General features: G+C 52.5%; 1 protein-coding gene across 4 annotated transcripts; it reads left to right on the plus strand.

Moving 5' to 3' along the window:
- Positions 1-24234, plus strand: PIK3CD (phosphatidylinositol-4,5-bisphosphate 3-kinase catalytic subunit delta). Of its 4 annotated transcripts, none has more exons than XM_071575836.1 (24): positions 1-184; positions 6200-6273; positions 6636-6799; positions 7396-7624; positions 7974-8203; positions 9022-9201; positions 9767-9916; positions 10216-10305; positions 10992-11213; positions 14243-14339; positions 14690-14820; positions 15655-15714; positions 15901-16068; positions 16968-17089; positions 17236-17379; positions 18064-18163; positions 18662-18840; positions 19029-19138; positions 19647-19725; positions 19970-20137; positions 20848-20971; positions 21250-21395; positions 21629-21761; positions 22244-24234. In XM_071575836.1, the coding sequence occupies exons 3-24, from the start codon at positions 6659-6661 to the stop codon at positions 22379-22381; spliced, it is 3141 nt and encodes a 1046-aa protein (XP_071431937.1). In that variant the 5' UTR covers positions 1-184; positions 6200-6273; positions 6636-6658; the 3' UTR covers positions 22382-24234. The 4 variants fall into 4 exon arrangements, with proteins under 4 accessions (XP_071431937.1, XP_071431935.1, XP_071431938.1 ...); XM_071575834.1 differs by lacking the exon at positions 1-184 and adding an exon at positions 392-660; XM_071575837.1 differs by lacking the exon at positions 1-184 and adding an exon at positions 398-455.
- Positions 24235-24283: the final 49 nt, after the last annotated feature.

Raw genomic sequence — 24283 nt, forward strand, 5'->3', positions numbered from 1 at the left:
GAGGGAGCCATGTCATGGTCCGCACCGTCCGTGTGCGGGGCTGGCACGATCGATCCCTCCCGCAGCGCTCCCGCTGCGCCTCCTGCAGCCAGCGCTGCCCGCCCCGCGCGGGCGGGGGCCACGGAGCGGCGCGGGAGCGGAGCTGCGGTGCCGTGAGCGGTGCGGGGCTGCAGAGCATGAAGCGGTGAGCGATGCGGGGCTGCAGCGCTGCGGGAGCGGAGCGCGCTGCGGGCTCGCCCCGCGTCACGCGCATCCCCGGCGCAGTGCGGGGCCCGGGGCGGCCCCTGCGGGGTTCGGGGTTCGGGGTGCGGGGCCGGGGCGGACCCGCGGGCCGTGGGCGGCCCTTTGGCAGCCCGTGCCCGACGCCCCTTGGCGGGCGGGGCCGGGGCGGGGCCGGCGGTGGGGCCGGGCCGGGAGCCCCCGGGAGCCCCCGGGCACGGCGGGCACCAGCGCAGGTGAGCGCCGGGGCTGGGGGGCTCCGGCCGGGCTGTGAGCGGGGCCCCGCGCCAATCCGGGGGTCTCCCGGCGCTGGGGGGGCTCGCCCGCCCCGCCGGACCGGCTGCGGCACAGCCGGCTCTGCCCGCGCTCCTCCGGCCAGCGGCGGCTGTTCCTCGGGATAAAAGCGCTTCTGCTTCATGGAAACGGAGCTCTCCAAAGCCGGTGAGCTGCGGGCGGGGCGCGGGTTGGAGCTGCCCGGGATCGCTCCCGGTGCCGCGTCCCTCCCGCAGGAGCAGCCGCGGCGGTGGCAGCGATGGCTCGGTCTGGCGGTGGATGGAGGGAGGGAGGGATGGCGGGATGGCCGCAGTGGGCTGGCTGTTTTGGCCACTGGGCCACCCCACGGGCAGCTGGTGAGCTCTGGCCCTGCTGGGCTGTCTGCCGGGCCTTTACCGTGCGGTTTGGGTATATGGCCCCTCCTCGCCACAATTGTCGCTCCCGGATTTGGGGAGTGGCAACATCTGGTCATCCAGACCTTCCCTGCTGTAGGAGTTGTGCTGCCTGGTTCAGGTGTTCACAGCCCTGTGTGCTTGTGCTCTGTGCTGGATCGTGCTTTTAGTAGGGCACGAGGAAACCTTTTAAGAGCTCTGAAGGGAGTCTCTTAACACCCAAACACGGGGTGCTGTACCTGCCTGAGATGGGAACCTGAAAGTAAAGAAAGTTGAATGTCGTGATAGAGGTCATTAGAAATGCATGACTTATCTTTTGTTTTCATCAACAAGATGCACTCGGGTTTCTGGTTTCGTCCACTCAAGGGAGCAGTTGAAAAAGCCTAATTTCAGCAACCACTTCATTTATCACAACTTCCTCCAACTCCCAGACTCTGCCCACATTAGCAGTAACAGAGCCAGTGCAAGGATGCCACATCACTTTGCCAGCATTTAAGAGCTGCAACATCCTTCCTGAGTTATAGACTGTACTTGTGAGAAAGCTGAAACTCGGAGGAGGTTGTTGTTTGAAGCTGTGCATCAAACAGTTGTCAGGGCTGGGAATGGAACTTTACACGTTGTTGGTTTTCAGGCTTTTGCTTTAACCACTAAATACACTGTTTCCTCCTAGATAGTTCCTCAGGCAATACTGTGAACTTGCTTGAAAGTTGCTTGGAAGTTTCCACCAGAGCAAGATTCTTGAGTCTCCCATCAGATGCTTTCTCACTTCCTGAAGTTCCTCTGCCTCTCTTTGGTGCTACTGTTTTAGTCCCAGAATGAGGTGTGGCTTTACATCTCCCTTTTCTCTGAAGTTGCTTTACCTGAGCTCCTCTTTCCCTCCCTCTGACTGTTACCTCTGGTTGGATCTAAGGTTCTGCTGAGCTTGGACAGTGGCATATTGTTCTGATGCTCTTTCTGGAGCTGGGAGCCCCAGGACCTGCAGCCTGTTGTTATCACCACATGTATGTTCTGCTTTCCTATCTCCTCTGCTGACAGCCCCTTTCCTCAGCAGCCCTGCACACAAACAAGGTTAACTCCAGATCACATCAGGGCACTTCTGCTTCCCTTTACTTTGCCCCATGAGCCTCTTTGGTGAGAGTGTGTGTGGATCTGAGGCAGGCATTGAGTAACAGCAAAGCTCCAAGTAAAGAAGCCTTTATTTCATAAAGGGAAGGGCACAAGCCAAGGGATACTTTGGATCCAGTTTCCACATAGCCAGAACACTTCCCTGGAAGGTGGCAAAATCCTTGGTTCTCCAGTGACATCTTGATGCACAGAAGATGCTGATTTTGGGGACTTAGATGCCCCTCTGGTAGGGAAGAGGATGCTCTGTAGTGTCTCAGAGGCCTGAAGGGTCTGTTGTGTCATCCCTTGCCCAGATATCCTGAGTAGAGTCCATGGTGCCTCTACATCAGCCCTCTGGTTTGTGTAAGTAAAAGTGATTAATCAGAGGCTTAGAAGTCCAACAAAAGGCATCACCCAACCAACATAACCAGGTGTCTGCTGTGTAGAGTTGGAGGAACAATGAACTGCTGTTGAAAGAATGAATGAATCAGTGCAGGGGATTGTGTGGCAGGATATGAGAGATCGATGGACAAAACAGAACATGATAATCTGAAAAAAACCTTTATTTGATCTTTATATTTGGTAGAGGTAGAAGTCATATTACAGTAAACCAAATAAAGGAAATTAGAATACTTTAAACTAGGGTTTGAGGAAGCAAACTCTGGAGATTCAAAAGCCAATGCTTTTCATTTTAGAGGTTGCTCAGTGTTTGAATAGTTCTCCACACCTTTTCAAGGGGTCCCAGTTTTTTCCCACCCAGCTCATGAGCTGAGTCCTGCACTTGAGTGTGTGTTGAAGGAGGAACCAGAGACAGGCAGAGCTCTGGTGCAACTCAGGACTGTGCTGTGGGTGCAGCTCTGTCACAGGAACTGAAAGGGAGCAGTGGTGGCCTAATGGCACAGCTGGGACACACCTGTATTTTACAGAAAGATTCATGGAAGTTGTAAAGGAAACACCCCGGACATGAGAGCAAGATCTACCTTATTAATTCCAGTTAAAGGCAAAGGGAAGCAGCTACAGCATGTCTTTAATGTGTGATTAAGTGACTGGCACCTGAGTGTGAATCTCCTGCAAGGGGGAGCCCCCTCCAAGCCTCCCATGGACAGGCCCAGTTTGACACACTTACCTGCTACAGGATTGTTCCCAGTCTGTCTGGGAGGGGAATTGGTGGGTTAATTTTATGGTCAGCCAATGCAGCGTGGACTTGTTTTCCCTCATGACTCCAATCAGAAAATCAAGGCCAAGCTTAAAACACTTTCAGGACACTCACAGAGTTGGCTGTGAAAACTCAGGGTTGGCTCAGACCTGCCAAGTGTGTTGATTTGTGGCAAAGACATGTCAAACACGTGTGTGCATCAAAACAGTGATGAGAGGACTGGCCATTGTGTGCTGGGTTTATTGCACATGTGACTCTGAGGAAGGAATCAGCACCAATGGGTGCATCTTCCCTCCTTGCTTCCCTAGGAGATGACTCCACAGCTCAGAGTTAATGAGGGATTATGGAGCAGTTGTCCACTACTGGGAGTGTTTGCTGCTTGTGCTGGTGTGAACCAGAGGCAGGGCTCAGTGTGCAGTGGCTCCATGTGCATTCCATCCCTAGTTCCCTGAGAAAGTCTGCCTTGAACAGTTTTTCACTTTTCCCTTACAGAAGTATTCCACAGAGAAGAAATACATGTGAAAAAGGGGAGTGCACTTGAATTCCCTGGGAATTGTGGGGAACAACTTCATGTTTGGACCCTTGGAAATGTATTGCTGGGCATGTGCCTGATGCTCTGGGGCTCGTGTTGGGGGACAGGGGCCACTTCCCTTCCCCTGCCACACTCTGAGAGGTCCTGAGACACTCCGTGCTCTGCAGCTGTTTGTCTGCAGCCTGAGAGCAGCAGCTGGGTGGGCACAGCCCACGGGCACCATCCCCAGCCCTGCCCTTGGCAGGAGGCAGCAGAGCCCCTGCCCTGCGCCCCAGCCCGGGTGTGGGGGCTGTGGGGCTGTGGCTGGCAGGGGAGGAACACTTGCTATAGGAAGCTGTGGGTGGGGGAATGTGGAAGTGTTCTGGCAAGATGTTGTGGGGTGTATTGCAGCAGGAAGGGTGAGAGCTGCTCAGTGTGGGTGGCTGCAGCCTGGTGTGGGCAAGCAGGGGGCTTTGATAACCTGTGTGCATGGGGAGGGCCTTCTGTGGGTTCACATCCCTCTGAGGCACAAACATCTGTCTCACCCTGCCTTGCCCTGGCTCTCAGAGATACACAAGTTGTACAGGAAACTCATTTGTCAAGTGTGGCTTGATTAACTTGAACCTCAGGCTACCAGACCTACAGGTCAGGACCTTACCACAGAATGGGATTTCTAAAAATAATCTGTCTGTCCATGAGGATGGAAGTCTGAGGTGATGCTGGGACTTCAAAAACTGACAGTTACAATGGAGAATACTTTTTTCTTTTCTTTTTTTTAAGACTGCTGCAGTGAAAGACAAAGACTACATTTCAAACAATCCCAGCAGTGACAGAAAGGAGTGATGCTGCTGTTCACAAATGGCAAAATGACCCAGAGAAAAGGGAATTGTAATTACTTTTATTCATGAGGTCAAGATAGTGCAAACAAGGTTACAGCCTGGAGAGCTCTGTTCCATTTCCCAAGGCCAAGGGGAGATGGAAGTGAGGTGGTGCAGGAGTACCAGTGTATGCAGAGCTTGCCTCATGTAAGAACTGTCACACTGCATCAGATCTGGGGTCCAACAAGAAGAGAATTCTGAATTTAGCAGTAGAAAGAGGAGAGGCTTGGTAAACAATGTATTAGAGATGGTGAAATTCCAGAGTTATTCTTCCTTTGGTATATCCACTCCAGGCTTTGTTGGAAAAATCCCTTTACAACCCTCTAAATCAGTGAGTTTGGACAGAGAAGGTGTTGAGCTTGAGCTTGAACTTGACCCCGTAGCATTCCTGGCTCGGACAGGCCCCTCCCATCCCATGGGCTGTGTGTGTGTCAGGCAGGAATCCCGAGCAGGAGGAAGCGGCTCAGCCGGTGCCGTGTCTGTCCCTGCTGGTCAGGGGCGTTGTGGTGCTTTGCTGATGTGGGCGGAGGGAGCAGATAGCCCAGAAACTCGCTGATCTTATTGTTAACGAGCAGCAAACAAGGGCAGCTTGTTTTGCTTTATTCAACCTTCCAAGCAGCCTCCTCCTCCCCCTCGAGGTCCCTCCCTCCCATCCTGGGTGTCCCTCCCTCCCTCCCTCCATCGTCGGTACGCGGAGGCTCCGCGGTCGCTCCATCCTGTCGCGATGCGATACAGGACACGGGCTGTGCGCGGAAGGAGCAGCCCTGATAAAACCCAGCTCGTGTTTCTGGGAATCCTGCCCCTGGCAGGGCAGTGGGGTGTGCCCAGGCCCTGGCAGATAACACGCTGGGCTCCTTTTCCTTGTCGCGCTGCAGCACAGGGAGGAGCTCCGGCAGGGTCTGGGCGCCCGAACCTCCCGCAGTTCATTGCTCAGCCCCGTTCAGCCTCCCCACTGACAGCTGCAAAGTTGTGAATGAGCAAACGTGGTGCTGGTTTCATGAGCTGAGGCTGTGACCCAGCACTGCCCAGGGCAGGGCTGTGGAACAGCTCCCACGCTGTACCACTGGGATGTTCCTCTGCTGAGCTGGTGGGAAACCCGGTAAGCGAGAGGGAATGGAGCTGAGCTGCTTTCCCTGCTGAGGTGCTTGGAGAGAATTAGTTGGAGCCACTTCCCTGTCTCTTGCTGGGAACCAGTGCCAGCAGCCCCAGTCTGTCCCAGCATGTGGGGCCACCTCGTTCTGCTGCTTGTCCCCTGTGCAGGAAACTGGAGTTTTATTGCTGTAGTACTTTTCTTGTGGGCAAATGGATGGAGAGTGAGGGTTTCGCTGACTTGCTGTTACGTGTTTGAGAAGGGAGGTGTCTGACAGGCCTCTGGTGAATGAATGCCTTTTGTTTCATCCTGTGTTTGCAAACAGCAGTTTGTACCGGAGAGCCTTCAATTCTTGTTATCTTTGTACTCCTTGGATGTGTTGAGAATAAATTGTAGAGCCCTGCCAAGGGAAATGCTGCAGATAAAAGTAACAAACTTACTTTGGTTACCTCAGCCTTTAACTTCATTTTTCTGGGCTTGCAGAGGGTGGATATATAGCAGAGTATTATTTGTTTGTGTGTGTAAACATGCATGCATGCTTGGAACAAGCAACAACTCTTTTTCTCCCTCTTGCAGGCTGGAACTGAGCTCTGGAAAAACAAAGTGGAGCTTGGAGCATGTGGCCTGAGGATTGCCTTACACAGCCAGGGGTAGGGACTTGCTGTTTCTCTTGGCTGCTTGGTCATGGACCAGCTATTGGGACAAGTGCTTTTGTTCTCAAGTGAAGATAATTCTTTATTTCTTTGTCAAATACAGATGTAGATGTTAATTCCAGTCTAGAAGGGATTAAGAAAGGGTTGCATTGAGAGAGAAGCAAATGCTGTAGTTCTGTGTGGCTTAAAGGCACCAGACTGGGGTGCTGACTAAAGTCCATGTTTTCCTGAGCTCTAAGGCTCTGCTGACCATCCTTTCTTTGGGTTGTTTTGCACACTAACTTTCAACAGAGCCCAGCACAGAGGAGAGCAGATAATGTGTGGTCAACAGCAACAGCCTATTTCCCCTTTCCTTGCAGGTGGTAGCCAAGCAGTGAGCAGGATGCCCCCAGGCATTTACTGCCCTACGGAATTCTGGTCCAAGGGGGAAAACCAAAACATCCAGGTGGACTTTCTGCTGCCCACAGGAATATACTTGAACCTCTGTGTGCCCTGCAATGCCAGCTTGGGCACCATCAAGCAGGTAACAGCCTTGCTCCAGCTGCTGGGTGGCAGGTCTGTGTCACAGCCAGAGGCCCATCTGCTCTGGAGGTTTTTTCTCCTATAGCAGGCCCTTGGAGTGAGAGTAAAGGAATGGGATATGAACAGTCTTGTGGGAGTGCTGTCCACTGGGAGAGGAAGATCTTTGGGAACTGGATAGTGTTGACAAGACTTGGGAAAAGCTCTTGGCTCTGTCACAGATTTCATGTCAATGGGGGCAAGTCACTTAACCCACTTTTGCTTCCAGTGTGAGTAATTCCTCTGTCCCACAGGGCCCCACTCAGCAGGTGCTGACTGTGAGGATCAGGTGGGGGTTATTTAAATACTCAGGTGGAGGGATTTACATTGCCTAAAACAAACAGCAAGCACCAAAAAAGGAAGTCAGTGAAAGGCCCTTGCAAATGAACCCACAGAGCAGTTCAGCAGGAGCTGGAGCCACCAGGGTGGGCTGAGAGGCAGCCTGGGAGTGCAGGTCCCGGTGCAGTTTCCTGGGGGAACAAGGCTGTGGGTGATGGCAGAGGGTGGAGGAGCCCCTTTCAGTGCCAGAGCTCACAGTGCTGCTGCTGCTGCTGTGCCCAGGTGGTGTGGAAACATGCCCAGCATGAGCCCATGTTCCAAATGCTCAGTGACCCCGAGGCCTATGTGTTCACCTGCATCAACCAGACTGCAGAGCAGCAGGAGCTGGAGGACGAGCAGCGGCGCCTCTGCGACATCCAGCCCTTCCTGCCCGTGCTGCGCCTCGTGGCCCGCGAGGGGGACAGGGTCAGGAAGATCATCAACTCCCAGATCAGCCTGCTCATTGGCAAAGGTCAGTGCCCCCGGGCTGGGGGTGGCATTGCTGGGGGTGGCACTGCTGCTGCCCCAGACGCCCTGGGGCAGTGCTGGAGCCCTGCTCATGCAGGAGCCAGTGAGGGAACAGTCTGTGTGTGCAGACCCACCAGGGGCATCCTCCCTGCTGGCAGAGGGCTGGGGTGGTTCAGTCAGTGCAGTTGTACATCAGAAATAAATGATTGCTGGTACCTTGGCTGAGTCTTTTCCTTTTGGCCACTTGTTGTGTGTGTGTTCAGGAAGACTCTTTCACAGACACTTGAGTACAAGGCTCGTTTCCCCGTTGGCCGCAGATGTCATTTTGCCTTTCTCTCTTGCTCTCCACTCAGGTTTGCATGAGTTTGACTCCGTTCAGGACCCAGAGGTGAATGATTTCCGCACCAAGATGTGCCAGTTCTGTGAGGAGAGAGCGGCGCGGCGGCAGCAGCTGGGCTGGGCACAGTGGATGGAGTACAACTTCCCCCTGCAGCTGGAGCCCATGGCCAAGGGCTTTGGGCCTGGCTCTCTGCAAGCCCCCACCAAGAACATCTTCGTCAACGTCAAGTTCCAGGCTGGTGGGGTAAAGCATAAACATTCCTGGGCTGGTGTTTGGTGGTTTGTGCTTCTCCTGTGGGTGGATGCTTGGAGACACAGTAATGTGCTCATGGACAGTGTTTCCATGTGTTCATCCTCCAGATTATTCTGCCTGTGGAGATGGTTGGGAGGGACATTCTGAGCCTCCAACCAAGGGAGCTGTTGCCCTTCCTGAACATGCCTTGGGTGTGCTGCTTAGCTGGTAGCTGAGGTTGCTGCATGTTAATGGGGTGGAAACCTGTTTTGGTGTTCAGTAGGAGAGAACAAAACCATGCACATGTGTTTCCTTTGGAAGCTCAAAATCATGTACCTGCCTTTCCTTTGGAAGCTCAGGGGTCTGCTCAGCAGACACTGCTTGCAGGCTCCAGGTTGTGTTGCCTGTGGGCCCCTGGCACTGCCTCCTACTCTTGATGAGTGTTATTTCTGTGTGTTGTGCCTGGGCCTGAAGCAGGAGCTGTGCCCTGGGAGAAGGGCCTTCCAGGACAGTGTGTTTGAGCATGGGGACCTTCCACCCTGTGCCTGCTGGTGGGATGGCAGAGGGAATGTTTGTAATGATGAGCAACCACGTGAACTGGTGGTTCTGCTTAAACTGGACTTGAATTTCCTGGTTCCCAACCTCATGCTTGCACTGCTGAAACATGTTCCTGCCCAGTTTGGCAAACACCCCTCCTGGCTGGCTGATGTGTGTGTGATTCCAGCTGCCTGTCCTCCCTGTTGTCCACAGCAGGAGCCTTGTCACCTGTGTGTGCTGTCGCAGCCCTTTGCTGGTGTGTGACAGTGTGTGCTGTGTTGTTGGGGTTGCAGGAGAGCTTCACCTTCCAGATCTCCCCGCGGGAGTTCCCCCTCACGCTGATGAGCTACGCCATCAAGAAGCAGGCGACCGTGTTCCGCCACGAGACGGTGCAGAGGGCAGAGGATTACACCCTGCAGGTGAACGGCAAGTGCGAGTATCTCTATGGGAACTACCCCCTGTTCCAGTTCCAGGTGAGCCTCCTGTCTGGCCTTGGCCTGAGTGTCCCCACAGGGTTCCTCTTGCTGGGGGGTGCACCGAGACATGTTTTCAAGGGGACAGTGCTGCTTACAGCAGTGCAGCTCCTCAGTGGCAGGACCTGGGTGCTTCTTAGGGCGAGGGGTACTTCTGGCAACTCCACAGATCCTCATGGTTTGGGGCTAGTGATCTTGGCCTGTCCCTGGGTGCCAAGTGCCATGGTTCTGGGAGGATTTGCTGCTTTCATGGTGGGCTGGGACTTCTCTTCCTGAAAGCTGGGTGAGTGATCCTGTGTTCTCCTGGCAAGGCAAACTGGTGTTGAGAGTGCTGAGCCCTTCTCAGTGTTTCCCTTAATGCAGCCATTTGAGTCCACTGATGAAATGGCAGCTGTAAAAGGCACTTCATATTCTCAGTTCTGGCAACATGAGCCCAGCGAGTTGCAGGCTTATAAAACAAGAGGAGATAAATTAGACCTGGATGTGATTGTTGCTGTGTCCTGTGCTGGCTCCACTGAGCAGCTGTGGTGTGTGTGGTGCCCTGACTGTGCCCCTCTCCCTGCAGTACATCCGCAGCTGCCTGCACCGGGGGCTCACCCCACACCTCACCATGGTGCACTGCTCTGCCATCATCGCCATGAGGGACGAGCAGACCCTCTGCATTGCCACCCCCCCCAAGGCAACTCCCAAGCCCCCTCCGCTCCCCAAGAAAAAGGTAAGAGGGGACAGTGACCTCTGGGGTGCCCTCAGCTCACCTGTGCATGGAGATGCTGTTCCTTGATGGGAACAGCAGCTGCTTCTCCCTGCCCCTCTCAGGATGGGTCCCCAGCAAGGGTCTAAGGGGTGGGGATTTCCAGGCAGCCCTCCAGACTCCTGCACAGCTTTCCTGCTTGTCCCAGGGTTCATGCTCTTTCTTATGAGACCAAAAAGTGTGTGATGGGAGATGAGTTTTGGTGCTGGCTTGGGAGCTCTTTGTTACATTGGTTTCTGATCAGGACCCTTGTCTCTTTCCAGCCAAACTACGGTTCTCTCTGGTCCTTAGAGCAGCCTTTCTACATTGAGCTGGTGCAGGGCAGCAAGGTCAATGCAGATGAGAGAATGAAGGTGGGTACTGGCTCACTTTGGGGTTTTGTGCTTTGGCTTTTGCAGTCTGTGGTGAGGACAGCAGTGGCTGACAGTGTGGTCTCACCTCATCCTCTGGGCTGCTCCATTCAGCCTTTGGGCAGGTGCTGAGCTGAGCACAATGGGAAGGGGAAGGGAACTGGCCAGGCAGAAGCCCAGCAGCTGAATCATTGCCCTGCACAGGGTCTGCACAGCAATCAGAGCTGCTGCCCTGTGGCAGTGGGATTTTACAGTGGGGTGGAGGGGCAGGGAAGCTGCAGAGAGCAGGGGAGGGGAAGTGCAGCTCTGAGAAGAGAATGATGGGAGAGGTGCCTGGCAAAGTGAAGGCAGCCAGCGGGATGGAGCAGGGCCGTGGGGTATGCAGAGTGTTTGCCATGAAGGAGGAGCAGATAAATGAGAAGGGGAATGGCTGCCCTTTGGGAGAGGAGGCAAAGAGGACAAGAATGTATCATTTTGTACAGTATGCAAGTCTGCATAAAGTGAGAAGATAACAATGCCCTTACTGGAGCTGAGTGAAGATAAGGAGTGAAGAACTGAATGTCTCAGTGAACTGGGACAGAGACAGGAGCAGGACATCCTGTTCAGGGCAGTGGGTGCCTGTTCCATTCCCCCTCAGCAAACAAGGCAGTCCCTGTGCCTTCACACTGCCCTCCCTTCCCTCCCCTCAGCTGGTGGTGCAGGCAGGGCTGTTCCACGGCCACGAGATGCTGTGCAAGACGGTGTCGAGCTCGGAGGTGAGCGTGTGCTCGGAGCCCGTGTGGCGGCAGCGCCTCGACTTCGACATCAGCGTGAGCGACCTCCCGCGCATGGCGCGGCTCTGCCTCGCGCTCTACGCCGTCATCGAGAAGGCCAAGAAGGCTCGCTCCACCAAGAAGAAGTCCAAGAAGGCTGTGAGTAAAGCCAGGCTGGGGCTGAGCCAGGGCTGGAGGGCACAGCTCACCGCTCTGAACCACGTGCCTGCTGCTCTCAGGAGGCTGCCTGTTGATAAAAGAGCTCACAGAGAGTGGTGGCCAACTCCTCCAGCAGGAGCAGGAAGCTGCCTGAGGAGTGGCTGCCTGTAAGGAAGGTTGTTTAAGTGTAATTTCTTCCCTAGAAAGGCCATTAAGAAACATGCCCAGCATCTGACTGCACTTAAAGGGGAATCACTTGCGTCTCTGTTTCACTGCTCTGCAACTTCCTTGTTTTGTAGTTGAGGTTAAACCACCGTCTGTGTTGCATTTGCTTTCTAATAAGGTCCTTCCTGCCAACCCCCTGTGGAGCAAATCAGCAACCAGGAAGGGGGAATAACCTGAGGAATGTAAACACTGGTTATGGCAGAGCTTGAGGTGAGGCAGAATGGAAGTGCAGGTTCTTCAGGGTTATTGTTGTTCAGGTGTTGGGGATGGAAAGTGTTAAATCACTTTGGAAGCTCTTGATTTGAGCTTCCTAATTGGAGATGGATATTTGTCACTTGCCTCACCTCTGTTCCAAAACTCGTAGCCCATTAATGGTTCAGTAACTAAAATCAGATCCAAGTGCAGCCTGTAATTGAATTCCAGGTTTCCCAGAGCTGGAGCTTAAGCTCAACTGCCTCGAGCTCTTTGCATGTGAGAGTTTTCTTTATGAGCAGCAAATGCATTTATTCCTCTGCACATTATTGCTTCTGTGGCCACAAAAGCACTGTTACCATGCCTTAAAGAGAGGAGTAGTCATGCCATCCCTACTGGAGTGCAGAGAAATGAGGGCCTGACCAGTGGGATCATGGCAGACTTTGCTTGCGGTTCTGCTCCCTCCCTTTCACTGCTGGGGGTTCCCTGGGCTTTGCTGTGCTGACATCAGGGGGCTCTCAGGGCTGCAGTGCCTCATGTCTGGGAGCAGCAGACAGCTCATGAATCCTGCTTGTGGGCACCAGTTTCTGGGTTAGGGACTTCAGACTGGAAACATTCTGAGGGCAGGACCAGAATCAACCTTTTTATTGTTGTTTTTCTTATTATTTTGGAATAGCAGAACTCCAGCTCCTGCTGGAGGCTTGTGTTGGACAGAAGGTCTGATTCATCCACAGGCTGGATGTTTGTGGTCACACTGGAATAATACTCAGTTTTGAAGCAGTCAGAAGGAAACCTTGCTGTTCTGACTGGCAAAACAAGCCCAGTCTGGTCAGCTGAGCTGTTGAGAGGGTCTTGTTTATCCATGTTCTGGTGCTGGGCAAAGGTGGATACATCCTGGTGAGCTTTTAGTTTAAAACCACAACATTTACTAGAGCTGAGCTCTGCAGAAAGGGATTTTTCTACATGGTGAGCTGCAATAATCATTTAAAATTATTGCTAAGAGCAGCTCACAGTCAGAGTGCACCCTGATTTTTTTGTTGTTTTGGTTTTTTGATTATTGATCATTTTTCTTACTCAGAGGTTAATTCCATGCATGCTGTTGTCTGTGCAGCCTGAGCAGAGCAGATAGGTGGGACTAAGTCATTTACCACCACAAAAACAGACATGTTTTCAGGCTGACTGGATGAGTCAGAGGGCTAATGTCACCCAGAGGGTTGGCTTCCAGTGTGTCTCTAAATCATGCAGGAGATGTCTCCTTAGAATGCTGAATCCTTGTTTTGCTGGACTGGACCTGCCAGGAATCTTGTCTGTTCTGGCAGGCTCTGAGCTGTGGCCTGGAGTCATTTACTCTGTTAGAGAAGGTTATTGCTGGTGTTGTGTTTGGCTTTTCCCTGTGATGTAGGAGCTGATGTCTCACATGGGACTTTACTGAAGATACTTAGTGTAATCAAATCAGCTCCAGGGCTGGTGAGAGGCCACTGGGAAGTGATTCATTTTGTGGCATTAGAGGGAAATGGGGACTCTGGCAGTGTCCAAGTGTGTGGTGTGCTCTGGGGTGAGCCTGATGCAGCCTCTGGAGGGCTGTGGTTCCCTTCACAGCTCTGCTGTCTGAGGGGGCCTCTCAGCAGGGTTTTTGCCACTTAACCCCTTTCCAGTTGGTTTCTGTGCTCGAGCCTTGGTGTGTCCTGAGCTCGGAGTGCTGCTGTTGCTGAAGCTGTTGTGGGAGGTGAAGGGTCCCACCTGGGGCACCTGAGGGCAGCAGAGCTGGGGCCACTTGTGGGGGATGGGGAGGGGAGAGGGGGCTGGAAGGGGAGGGGGTACTGGGATGGGGAAGGGGCCTGGAGTGGGAACACGAGCTCTTCACCTTGGCCATGTCCCAGCCACGTCCCTTGCTGGAGTCTCCCTTCTCCACAATGAGCTTGGCTTGGACTTGTGGGGTTTATTTTGGGGGTGTGGTGGGGGATTGGCAGTGTAAAATGTGATGTCTATACATAGGCTTGGCTCCTTTGTACAAGAATGAACACTTTTTCCCCTTTTATCAGCTATTTCTGGCATTCTTTGCCTCGTTTTCAGCAGTCATGTGAACTGTGTTCTGTTTCAAAATTAAGGTGGTTCTCCCTTCCCTATGAAGTGTCACAACTCCTTCAAATATCACTGAGTGTAGAGTGGCAAAGCCTTACTGGGAACTTAGAGATTCTTCAGCTATGAAAAGGTCAGGTGATGAAGTTTCAGGCATATTCATGGGGGGTGTTTGGTGCCATTCAGCACTACACAAAAGACCCCAGGCTTTGGCAAATACTGACTTTGATGCCATCTTGTGCTTTTAATTTTGAAAAAAACTTAAAAGCTGGGCAGATAGGAAGGCTCCCTGGGGTGGTACAATCCTCTGCAGCAGCTCTTTGGTGAGGAGCTGCCCACACAGTCTCCAGTGGGGAGTTCCTGCCTATAGTGATTTTTAGACTTGGAAAAGAACAACGTTATATATACCTTTGGATTCCTGGATGTTGTGAGGCCTTTGCATGTGGACATCTCACCTTGTTGTTAGTTCCTGTCTTGCCTTCTCCCAGCCCTGGCAGCTCCACCCCCCCTGAGCTGCTGTGTGTGCCCTGCAGGACTGTCCCATCGCCTGGGTCAACGTCATGCTCTTTGACTACAAGGACCAGCTGAAAACGGGGGAGTGCTGCCTGCACATGTGGTCCTCCTTCCCAGGTAGGTCAGGACATGCTGCTGCTGTCTTGTCTTGCAGCTTCAGCCTCCACCACAAGGACAGGGATGCCCCAGGTCCCGCCTCGCTGCCCAGTTCAGACCAGCAGACCCAGGATGGCCACTGCTCTGTGCTGTGGTGGCACCCAGAGCTGTGCCTTGTTGTGCCTGGCATTGCAGGTGTGACATAAGAGGTGGCTGCTGACCTAAAGATGTCGTGTGCCCCTTCCTGGGGGAGGTCAGGAAGGTGGAGGAGCTCTCAGGGCCAGGGATAGAGCTGGGAGCAGCCAACACTTTGCTTCCTGCACCAAAGCTTTAGATCTGGGCTCATGGTTTTTGTGTCCTTTGCTTTTCAGATGAGAAAGGGGAACTGCTGAACCCCATGGGCACAGTGCAATGCAACCCCAACACCGAGAGTGCAGCAGCCCTGGTCATCTGCTTCCCCAGCGTGGCAGCACACCCCGTGTACTACCCGTCCTTCGAGCAGGTGGGGCCCTTGGGGGGCACAGGAACTCCTGGCTCTGCTGCTGTGGGGGCACCCAGGGCCACTGTCCCGTGGGCAGCTGTTGGCAAGGTCTGGGCACAGGCAGACCTGATAAATGGATACTGTTAATTGACAATCTGACTTTTTCTCTTAGCTCACAGACCTTTGGGTGAATAGCTTTCCAGGCTGTGAATTATTGAGGTGAAGTTGCTCTTACAGATGAGCATTTGTGTAAAAAGGGGTTGAACTGAGCTGTCCTTGAAGTGCAGTGTGAGGTTCTGTGAGGAGGAAGAGGGAAAAAAGGGAAATGTGTGAAAACAGGCAGCTCCCTCCCTTTCACAGCAATAACATGCCATGTTGGGTGGGGATTTTCCATCTGTCACTGCAACTGGGCACAGAAGTGGGAGAAGAAATGTGCCTGTTAGAGGGGAGAAGGGGGTCTGTGCTGCCAGGGCCTGTCTGTGTGCTCCCCTCAGGGCACGGTCTGGCCCAGAGGCTGTGCCAGTGCAGGGGGGTCGGGCAGCACTGGCTGCTTGGCAAACACACCCCAGTTCTGAGAATCTGGGGTGAGTCATGTTGGCCTGGAGCTCGGTGACCCAGAGCTCCCAGGGTGTGCAGATGTGCCCTCTGGGGAAAGGACTCATCCCTCATTCTGGTTACCACCAGGGCAGGGGCACTGTGGGCAGGGGGGTTACACTGGGGGTCCTGCTGGCCCCTGGCTGTGAGAGCTGTGATTGCCAAGGGACTGATCTCTAACGCAGCATAACCCAAAGTGATGGTGAGATAGAATTCCAGAGGGACTCAGGAGCCTTTCTCACACTCTTTGTTTTGTCCCAGCTGCTGGAGTTGGGGAGGAATGGAGAACAACCCCGAGCTGCATCAGAAGATCCTGAGGAGGTGAGTCTCCTGGCATCAGTTCTCCAGCTTCATGCAGGGCTGGTTTCATGGATCGAGTCATGTTCCCACCTTACCCCCACCAGCATTTTTCACTGGCCCCAGTCCTGTGGGGTCTCTCTGAGCTGAGAAGTCCCCTGGGCTGAGCCTGACCCTGTGTGTGCTGTCCCCTGTGACCTCCATGAGCAGAAGCTGCAGCTGAGGGAGATCCTGGAGCGCAGGAGCCACACGGAGCTGTACGAGCACGAGAAGGACCTGGTGTGGAAGATGAGGTACGACATCCGTGAGCAGTACCCGCAGGCCCTGGCCAAGCTGCTCATCGTCACCAAGTGGAACAAGCACGAGGATGTGGCCCAGGTGAGCAGCCTGGGTGTGCTGGGTTAGAGGCAAACCAGCAGGGGAAACAAACCCAACACAACAGAGCTTGTGAGTCAGAGTTACGATTTAATGAAAATATTACAATAGATGCAATGATACAAAGAGAAATTGGTTTTGCCCCACAAAACCCAGCAGTCTAACCCAACCCCCTGGGGCACAAACACAATGGGGCTTGTTGGCCCCTGTGCTGAGCCCCACATGGTTCCTCTGAGTCCAAAGTAAAAAGAAGGGAAAATAAAACCTGTTGGTGCAGATGATGTCGCAGTCTGGTCGAGAGTGGTCGGCGCAGTCCTGTCGAGGTTCTGCTCCTCCTCTGGATCCAGCAAATGGTCCACTGTTAACAGTTCATGAGAAATGACACAGAGGGTTTAGAATACACAGCTATGGTCACACCCACACAGTGATAACTGGTCCGAGCTTGCTGAACTGGGACACTGGGGCTGGCAGATGGATCCCTTTTGATCCATCTCTGTGTCTGCATTCCTGTGTGGTGCTTGGGAGCCCAGCCCAGCCCAGCCCAGCAGGGGCTGTTCCACAGTGCCCAGAGGAAGGTTCTCTGGTCCCAGCTGAGGCTGGGCTGGGTGAGCTGTCCCAGACTCATTCCTTCAAGAAACTGGAGACAAAGGAAAAAAAAGGTCTGTTTAAATCAAGGGAAAAATAGGATCTGGATTGGATATTCTTAACTGACAGTGAGAGACCAGCACAAGCCACCTCAGAGGGTCAGTTTTTGATCTGCTCTCTGCAAACTTGCTGTGAGTGATCTATAAATAGTCACCTCCCACAAGGAGCTGCTCTTCCAGCAGTAGAATTTCAGGTTTATATCCATTGTCATAAAAACCTTGTTCCCTTTTTTTTTACCTTTTTTTTTGCCATTACAGATGATTTTCCTGCTTCAGACCTGGCCAGAGCTGCCTGTGCTGAATGCCCTGGAGCTGCTGGATTTCAGCTTTCCTGACCGTTACGTTGGTTCCTTCGCCATCAACTCCTTGAAGAAGCTGACGTAGGTGTGACCCCCCTGGCACAGGCCCCCTCTGCTCCTCTGGGAGCTGCTGAGGGCACTGGGAACAGCCTTGGCCTGACAGTTCCTACCAGGGCACTCCTGGCAGCAAAGATAAGGTTGTCTTTTATGTTCCCCTCTCTCAACAGAGATCATGATGTGTTCCAGTACCTGCTGCAGCTTGTCCAGGTGCTCAAGTATGAATCCTACTTAGACTGTGAATTAACCAAGTTCCTGCTGGACAGGGCCTTGTCCAACCGCAAGATTGGCCACTTTCTCTTCTGGCATTTGAGGTGAGGGGCAGATGTTTGAGGCTTTTGCTCAGAATGGAGTGAAACCTGCATTTCCTGGTTTTTTCAGCAGGCCTGGCTGGGTGCAGAGCTGACAGGATTTATTTGCTGCCCTTTAGCTTGGGTGTCCCCTCCAAGTGCTGGTGGGATTTCCTTGCCATGACTCCCAAACCCCAAAAACTGCTGCTGTTACCTTGGGCAGCTGAATGAGAATTATTTCACCTTTTTCTGGGTGGGAAGGGACCCACAGGGATTGAGTCCAGCTCTCCAGGACACAATACAGTTTTTTTGTCCATTTATTTTTGTCTTTGGGTGTTGTTGTGGTTGGTGGTGTTTGGCTTAGGTTCTGTTTTCAGAATTTGTACATACATGTGTTATACACACACGTGCCTGTGAGCTGGAATTTCCTTTGGACACCCCTGGCCTCCTGCCAGCTCTGAGCCATAAGCTCTGAGCTGTTCTTGCCCCCCAAGTGCTGTTCTCAAAGGAGTGGTTAGTGATTTAGTCATACAGAAAATGTCTCACCACCCCAGGCAGTGGTTTTCCTCCATCACCACCTGGGTTGGGGGCATTTCTTTTTCCTTCCCCATTACCCAGAAAGAATCAGCAGCCACTGCTCTGCTCCTCCTGCTGTGGGTGTGAATGGGAGGGTGAGTCAGCAGTGCTGCAACCTCCCCTCTCCCCCAGGTCAGAAATGCACGTTCCTGCTGTGTCCTTGAGGTTTGGGCTCATCCTGGAAGCTTATTGCAGAGGCAGCATCCACCACATGAAAGTCTTGATGAAACAGGTAAAAATTGCTTTCTGACTTCCCTCTTGCTGGTCCTCAGCTCGTGGCTTTTCCAATCCAATGTTATCAGTGATACAAACAGAGCCTCATAATGCTGTGTTGGTTTTGGCATATCCTGTTGGGAGCCTGGAGATCCCCATCACATGTGAGGTTCCTCATCTCTTACTCACCCACCCCAAACTGCACTGTGTGTCTGCAGTGGCTTGAAGTGTTCAAAGGCCACTGCTGTGACAAGATGAAGTGGGTGAGTTGCCATTTAGTGAGATCTGGTCACAACTGGCTGATTTGGAGCAGTGCATTTGTGTCCAGGATATCCACAGTTATTACGATCTCCCTCGTGCAGATTTGGTTCGTTGCAATGGGTGAAAAATTGCAACAAGTTGAGAGAAAGAGATGCAACCCATATTTCCATTTCACAAGAGATTTTAATGTTTTTTTCTGAGCTTTCTCCAGGAATTTCCTATTTGTTAAGCCTGTTCCATCCCTCCCTTTTTCCAGGGAGAAGCACTCAACAAGATGAAAGCTCTGAATGACTTTGTCAAATCGAGTTCTCAGAAGGCACCAAAGCCCCAGACCAAGGAGCTGATGCACATGTGCATGAAGCAGGAAACGTACAGGGAGGCTCTTTCCCACCTCCAGTCCCCCCTGAACCCCAACACCCTCCTCACTGAGGTCTGGTAAGGGAGGCAGCTGCACCTCTTCACTGTGCCACAGCTGTGTTTGGCAGTGGAGCTTTGGGTTATCCCAAAGGTCTTTCCTCTTGCCCTGCACTCCCCCAGTGTTTGCAGGTGCTGTTGAAGTGGCAGCTTTCATGGCTGCTCTTTTAATGGATGGAAGCTGATGGTAATACCTTTATTTCCTCTAGTGTGGATCAGTGCACCTTCATGGACTCCAAAATGAAACCTTTATGGATTGTGTTTAATAATGAAGAGACAGGTGGAGGTGGAGTGGGCATTATCTTTAAAAATGGAGATGGTAAGTCTTTATTATACTCTTGAGAACATACCCTTCAGTCTCAGGTGTTCAGTGTGCTGAGTGGGCCTAAATATGGACCATCAAGATGTTGTATAAATCTATAATGTCTGGAGTTTTTTGGCAGTAATCTGGAGTGAAATAAACTCCTCTATTTTACATGCTGCCTTTTCATTTAGATTTTAGTGCAGTGGGAGGGGGATGCCCTTGAACAGTAGAACCAAACCTGCTGTGAGGTGTGAAGGAGCTCCAGCAGTGTGAGCCCTGCAGGGGTGGAGTGGCTGCTGCTCCCTCTTGTGCCCAAGTATTTCTGAAGGAGCCTGTTCCTCCCTCAGTGACACCCTGGGAGCTGAGCTGTCTGCCCTGGGGGCTTTACACTTCCTACATCAGCAAACTCTGCCCTGTGCTCATGTTCTTTCTGAGCTGGAGCAGCAAGTGCCAAAGGGGCAGGAGCACTAGAGGGGGACACTGGGAGGTACTGAGGACCCTTCCCCTTTGTTACCTTGCACAGATCTGCGTCAGGACATGCTGACCCTGCAGATGATCCAGTTGATGGACATCCTGTGGAAGCAGGAGGGCCTGGATCTGAGGTGAGTGGTGGGCACACAGCTGTCCTGCTGCAGTGGTCAGTCAGGGGGGTGAGGCTGCTCTCTCTGCAAGCTTGTTTTGCCCCCAGCAGGTCTGTCTGGTACTGTGTGAGCAGCTGGGCAGCTCCTGTGGCACTGGGGAACAGAACTGCAGAGGGGAGACGTGGCAGACAAGGGAAAGCTTAAAAGTCACCAGCACCCAGTCCTGGGCAGGATTTCAGTGGAAGGGTTTCTTTCATCTCTGCAGGATGACCCCTTATGGCTGCCTCTCCACAGGAGACAAGACTGGGCTGATTGAGGTGGTCATGCACTCGGACACCATCGCCAACATCCAGCTGAACAAGAGCAACATGGTGGCCACGGCCGCCTTCAACAAGGACGCGCTGCTCAACTGGCTCAAGTCCAAGAACCCCGGGTGAGCAGCTCCCTCCCACCTGCAGCCACAGCCTCTGCTTTCCTCATTTCCCCCAGTTATGCACATTGCCAAGCTGGCCCTGGTGTCTGTCTTGCTCCTTGCCTGGCACACCTGAAGGCATCGTGGGGCTCTGGGCAGAAAGGGAGGTGTCTGGGTTTCTGTTGGCAAGGTCCTTGTGATCCCTGAGAGCCCAGGGTAGCACTGGCCACAGGCTGGATCCAAACCTTGATCTCCCCTTGGTCCTGCTGTGTTCTCCAGAGATACAGGGCATGGGGGCAGCAGGAGCAGTGCCAAAAGTAAGCAGCACAAGAGCTGTGTAACTGGGGGGTTACTGGGTACAGAACCAGCAGCCACACATCAGGGCTGTTCTGGGGGAGCAGGTCACCAACAGGAGTCACTCCAGGAGCTTGCTTTGTCCTTTGGATCCATGCAGATCTAGAATGAGTTAATTGAGACTTAAGTAATTAATTTTTGTTGAGATTGTGGACACAATTTTATTCAGACCCCTTCAGCCACAAGCAGATATTGCAGCTTGTTCTGCCCAGCCTGGGTGGGAGTCCTGCCCTGCAGAGCACTGTGGGAATCCAGATGGGATTCCCTGCCTCTCCCCTGCAGGTTTGCATGGGGGGAGCTCTCAGAACAGCTTTCTGGTGGGGAAGGACTGGAGTTCAGAGGGGAATCACTGGTCTGGCTCTTCCTCGCCCCTGCAGGGATGCCCTGGAACAAGCCATCGAGGAGTTCACGCTCTCCTGCGCCGGGTACTGCGTGGCCACCTACGTGCTGGGCATTGGGGACAGGCACAGTGACAACATCATGCTGAGGGAGACAGGCCAGGTAAGGCCCTGCTGGGGGCTCAGAGGAGGGTACAGAGACAGGTGTCTCTTCAGATATATCAGTTACTGAAGAGGCCCTTCTGTCCTATCCAATATCCAATCACAGTAGAAAGGATCTTTGCAAGTAAATATCGTCTCTTTCCCAAGGGATGCTACGGCAGAGGTCATTTTTCTTCCTCCCAAAATCCTGTGGTCACTACCTGCTGAATCCAGTAACTGAACTCAACACAGATCAACTAAAATAGGTACTATTCTAAAAACATTTTTCTTCATTTTCAGCTGTTCCATATTGATTTTGGTCACTTTCTGGGGAACTTCAAGACTAAATTTGGTATTAATAGAGAACGAGTTCCTTTCATCTTGACCTACGACTTCGTGCACGTCATCCAGCAAGGGAAAACCAACAACAACGAGAAGTTTGAGAGGTGAGTGCTGGGAGTGACCACCTGACTTTAGCTTTGCACTCTGCATTTTTAGAATTTATTTCCAGCAATGTGTAGCCTGTACACATGAAAGTAAATAAATAATTATCTACCTGTTAGAGAAGGAGACAGGGGCTGGGTAGCAGCAGTGGAGGCAGCAGGGCTCAGCCTAGCCCCTGGCTTTGCCTGCTGAAGGGGCACAGCTGAGCCCTCCCTGCTCTGCCCTCCCTCCCCAGGTTCAGGAGCTACTGTGAGAGAGCCTACATGATCCTGCGGCGCCACGGGCTGCTCTTCCTGCACCTCTTTGCACTCATGAAAGCTGCAGGTTTGCCAGAGCTCAGCTGCTCCAAGGACATCCAGTACCTGAAGGTAAGAGAGCCAGAGCCCAGGGAGGGTTAAACTGAGCATCTGCTCCTGGGGCTCAGGGAGGAGGAAGAGGAGCAGTTTGGTGTGGAAGGGTATGTTGGAACAGAAACAAAGAGTAATGTCCCTGAGTGCCAGACCCTGGTGCTCAGGAAAGCACTTGGGTTCTTCAGTAGGGACCTTGCAGAACCAGTTGAAGGGAAGGACACAAAGCCCTTTGGTTGTGTCTCATCTTTATATCCACATATCCCTGGCCAGCTCCAAGACAGCAGCTTTGTATAACGCCCTAAACCAGCATAAGAGTAGAATGGAGTATTTATTAGTGAAAAACTACAAGAACTATTAAAAAAATGTAATGGCTGTTCTTTCCTATTCTGTCCTCCTTTCCATGGAGTAATTTTTAGTGAGTAAATACCTTACTGGCTGAGCTGTTCCTTGCTCAGTTGTGCTCCCAGGGAGGCTCCACTGACTGTGCCTCTTGCCCTCAGGACTCTCTGGCTCTTGGGAAAACTGATGAGGAGGCACTGAAGCACTTCAGGCTCAAGTTCAATGAAGCCCTGAGGGAGAGCTGGAAAACCAAAGTGAACTGGCTGGCACACAATGTCTCCAAGGACAACAGGCAGTAGGGGAACAGGAGCCTGCACCCCCTTCCCCGGGCACTGCCCCACCTGGGCAATGCTGAAGGTGCCACACCTGCACTCCCAGAGCTCAGACACTGCTGCAGGACTGCAGAGCTTGGCCTGGCCCCAGCCCCAGCCTCGTGGCTGCTGCAGAGCTCTGGGGACAGGGAGGGACGAGGCAGAGAGGTCAGTGCCTGCAGGGAGAGGTAGGTGGAGGTGCTGGACCCCTAACAACTCATTCAGCTCCAAATACATCTTCTAATGGAAGAGTTGAGGCCGTTGTGACATCCTTCCCCTGTGCTAATGTCTGTATTTCTATTTTCCTGAGAATTCAGCTGAACAGAGAGGGCCCAGCCCTGCAGCCCAACTTGCAGGTCCCACCATTACAGCTCAGAGGCATTATCTGGGTCAGTGCCCACCAAGGTGACTTGGACAAGTGGTTTTACTCTGCACTCTGACACTGTCCCCTTCCTTCCTGCCTGTCCAGAGGCCAAAGTGTTCTCAAACTGAGCTGGAACTGGGGTATTGCTCCCTAAAACTGGTGCCACAGCAGCAGGTTTGGAGTGGCCACTGGATCAGGTGCTTTCTTTGCTTCCCCAAGTCAGGTCGTAGTTGAGCCTCAAGCAATTCCTGCATTTAGTTTGGTTTTAAGCTGCCAACAGTAAAGTTGCATTTTCCAAAGGGGGCAGGGAATGCTGGTCCCTCCTCTTGGGGACAGCAGAGCTGGTTTGGCACCTGCTGTCCCTCAGGGATGTGTGTGTGTGTGCAGGGCCCTACCCCAGAGCCAGCTGGCACCATTCTGTGCCCAAGCTGTGTGCCCAGACTGCCCCCCTGTGCAGGGAGGGCCAGAGCAGTGAGTGAAACACTGAAACACTTACAGGAAGTTGCATCTCAACTCTCATCTTCTTACAAACTTCCTCCCTGTTCCTTTGCACGCTCTTCCTCCTCCAGCCACAGTCCAGACTCCTGCTCTGCTTGGGGAGCTGCTGCCTCTGCTCCTTTTCAGAGAATTTTGCTATTTCTTTCCTTATTAAACTAATTTGGGGAGCAAAAAAAAAGTGTGAAAATAAATCTTGGGCCCCAGGCAAGGTGAGAGGCACTGACCCCACGGGCCCTGCTCAGGGTGGTTTGTTCTTGTGGAAGGGAAGACACTACAATGCTGTGCCCATCAAAGCAGTTCTCCTGCACTGGCACGGCCTGGCATTCCAGGATCCCTGGAGGTTGCCTGGTTCCCACACTCAGCACCAATCCTGGCCCCAGTAACTGTTCCAGCAGTGGCTCCTGGCACCTGCCCTTCCATGTAAGGAGTGCAATAAAACAAATCAACTGCAAGAACTCAGCAATTCCAGGTGCTTCTCAACCCAGCAGTTTTACAGAGATTATTTAGTCTACAAACCTGACTTACCCACAAGAAGTAAAATCCAGGGAGTCCTCACCTGGACCTTCTTCCTTGTGTACTCCTGGGAGAGCATCTTTGCTGAAGGGTCAGCAAATTTGACTCCAGACTCCCAAAGCAGCAGCTCACCTGATGGTCTTCAGCAAGCTGAATTGTACTGAACATCCAAACTTAAATCATGTCCAAAATATTCCATTTCACTATAAATCAGTGGCTTCTCATTTCATAAATATGCTCAGAATGATAGATCTATTTCTATTTATTTAGAGATGTTTCTGTCATTATTTTTTTTAACTCACTCTACAAACTGATTGTGCTTATTCTGTTGCCTTTGAAACAAAGAAGTATTTTTTTAAGCCAAACTGTGGTTCTGCCAGAAGAGAATGTTTACATGTTTAACTTTTCAGTTGCTTTAGGTACATGTTTTGTAAATAAAAAATAAAAAATACTGAGAAATTGTCCACAGATGCTGCCAAGTCTTTCTGTGCTTGAGATCAATGAAAAGGAGACTC

Source organism: Pithys albifrons, chromosome 22 (assembly GCF_047495875.1).
Source record: "Pithys albifrons albifrons isolate INPA30051 chromosome 22, PitAlb_v1, whole genome shotgun sequence".
In the NCBI taxonomy this organism is placed as follows: domain Eukaryota; kingdom Metazoa; phylum Chordata; class Aves; order Passeriformes; family Thamnophilidae; genus Pithys; species Pithys albifrons.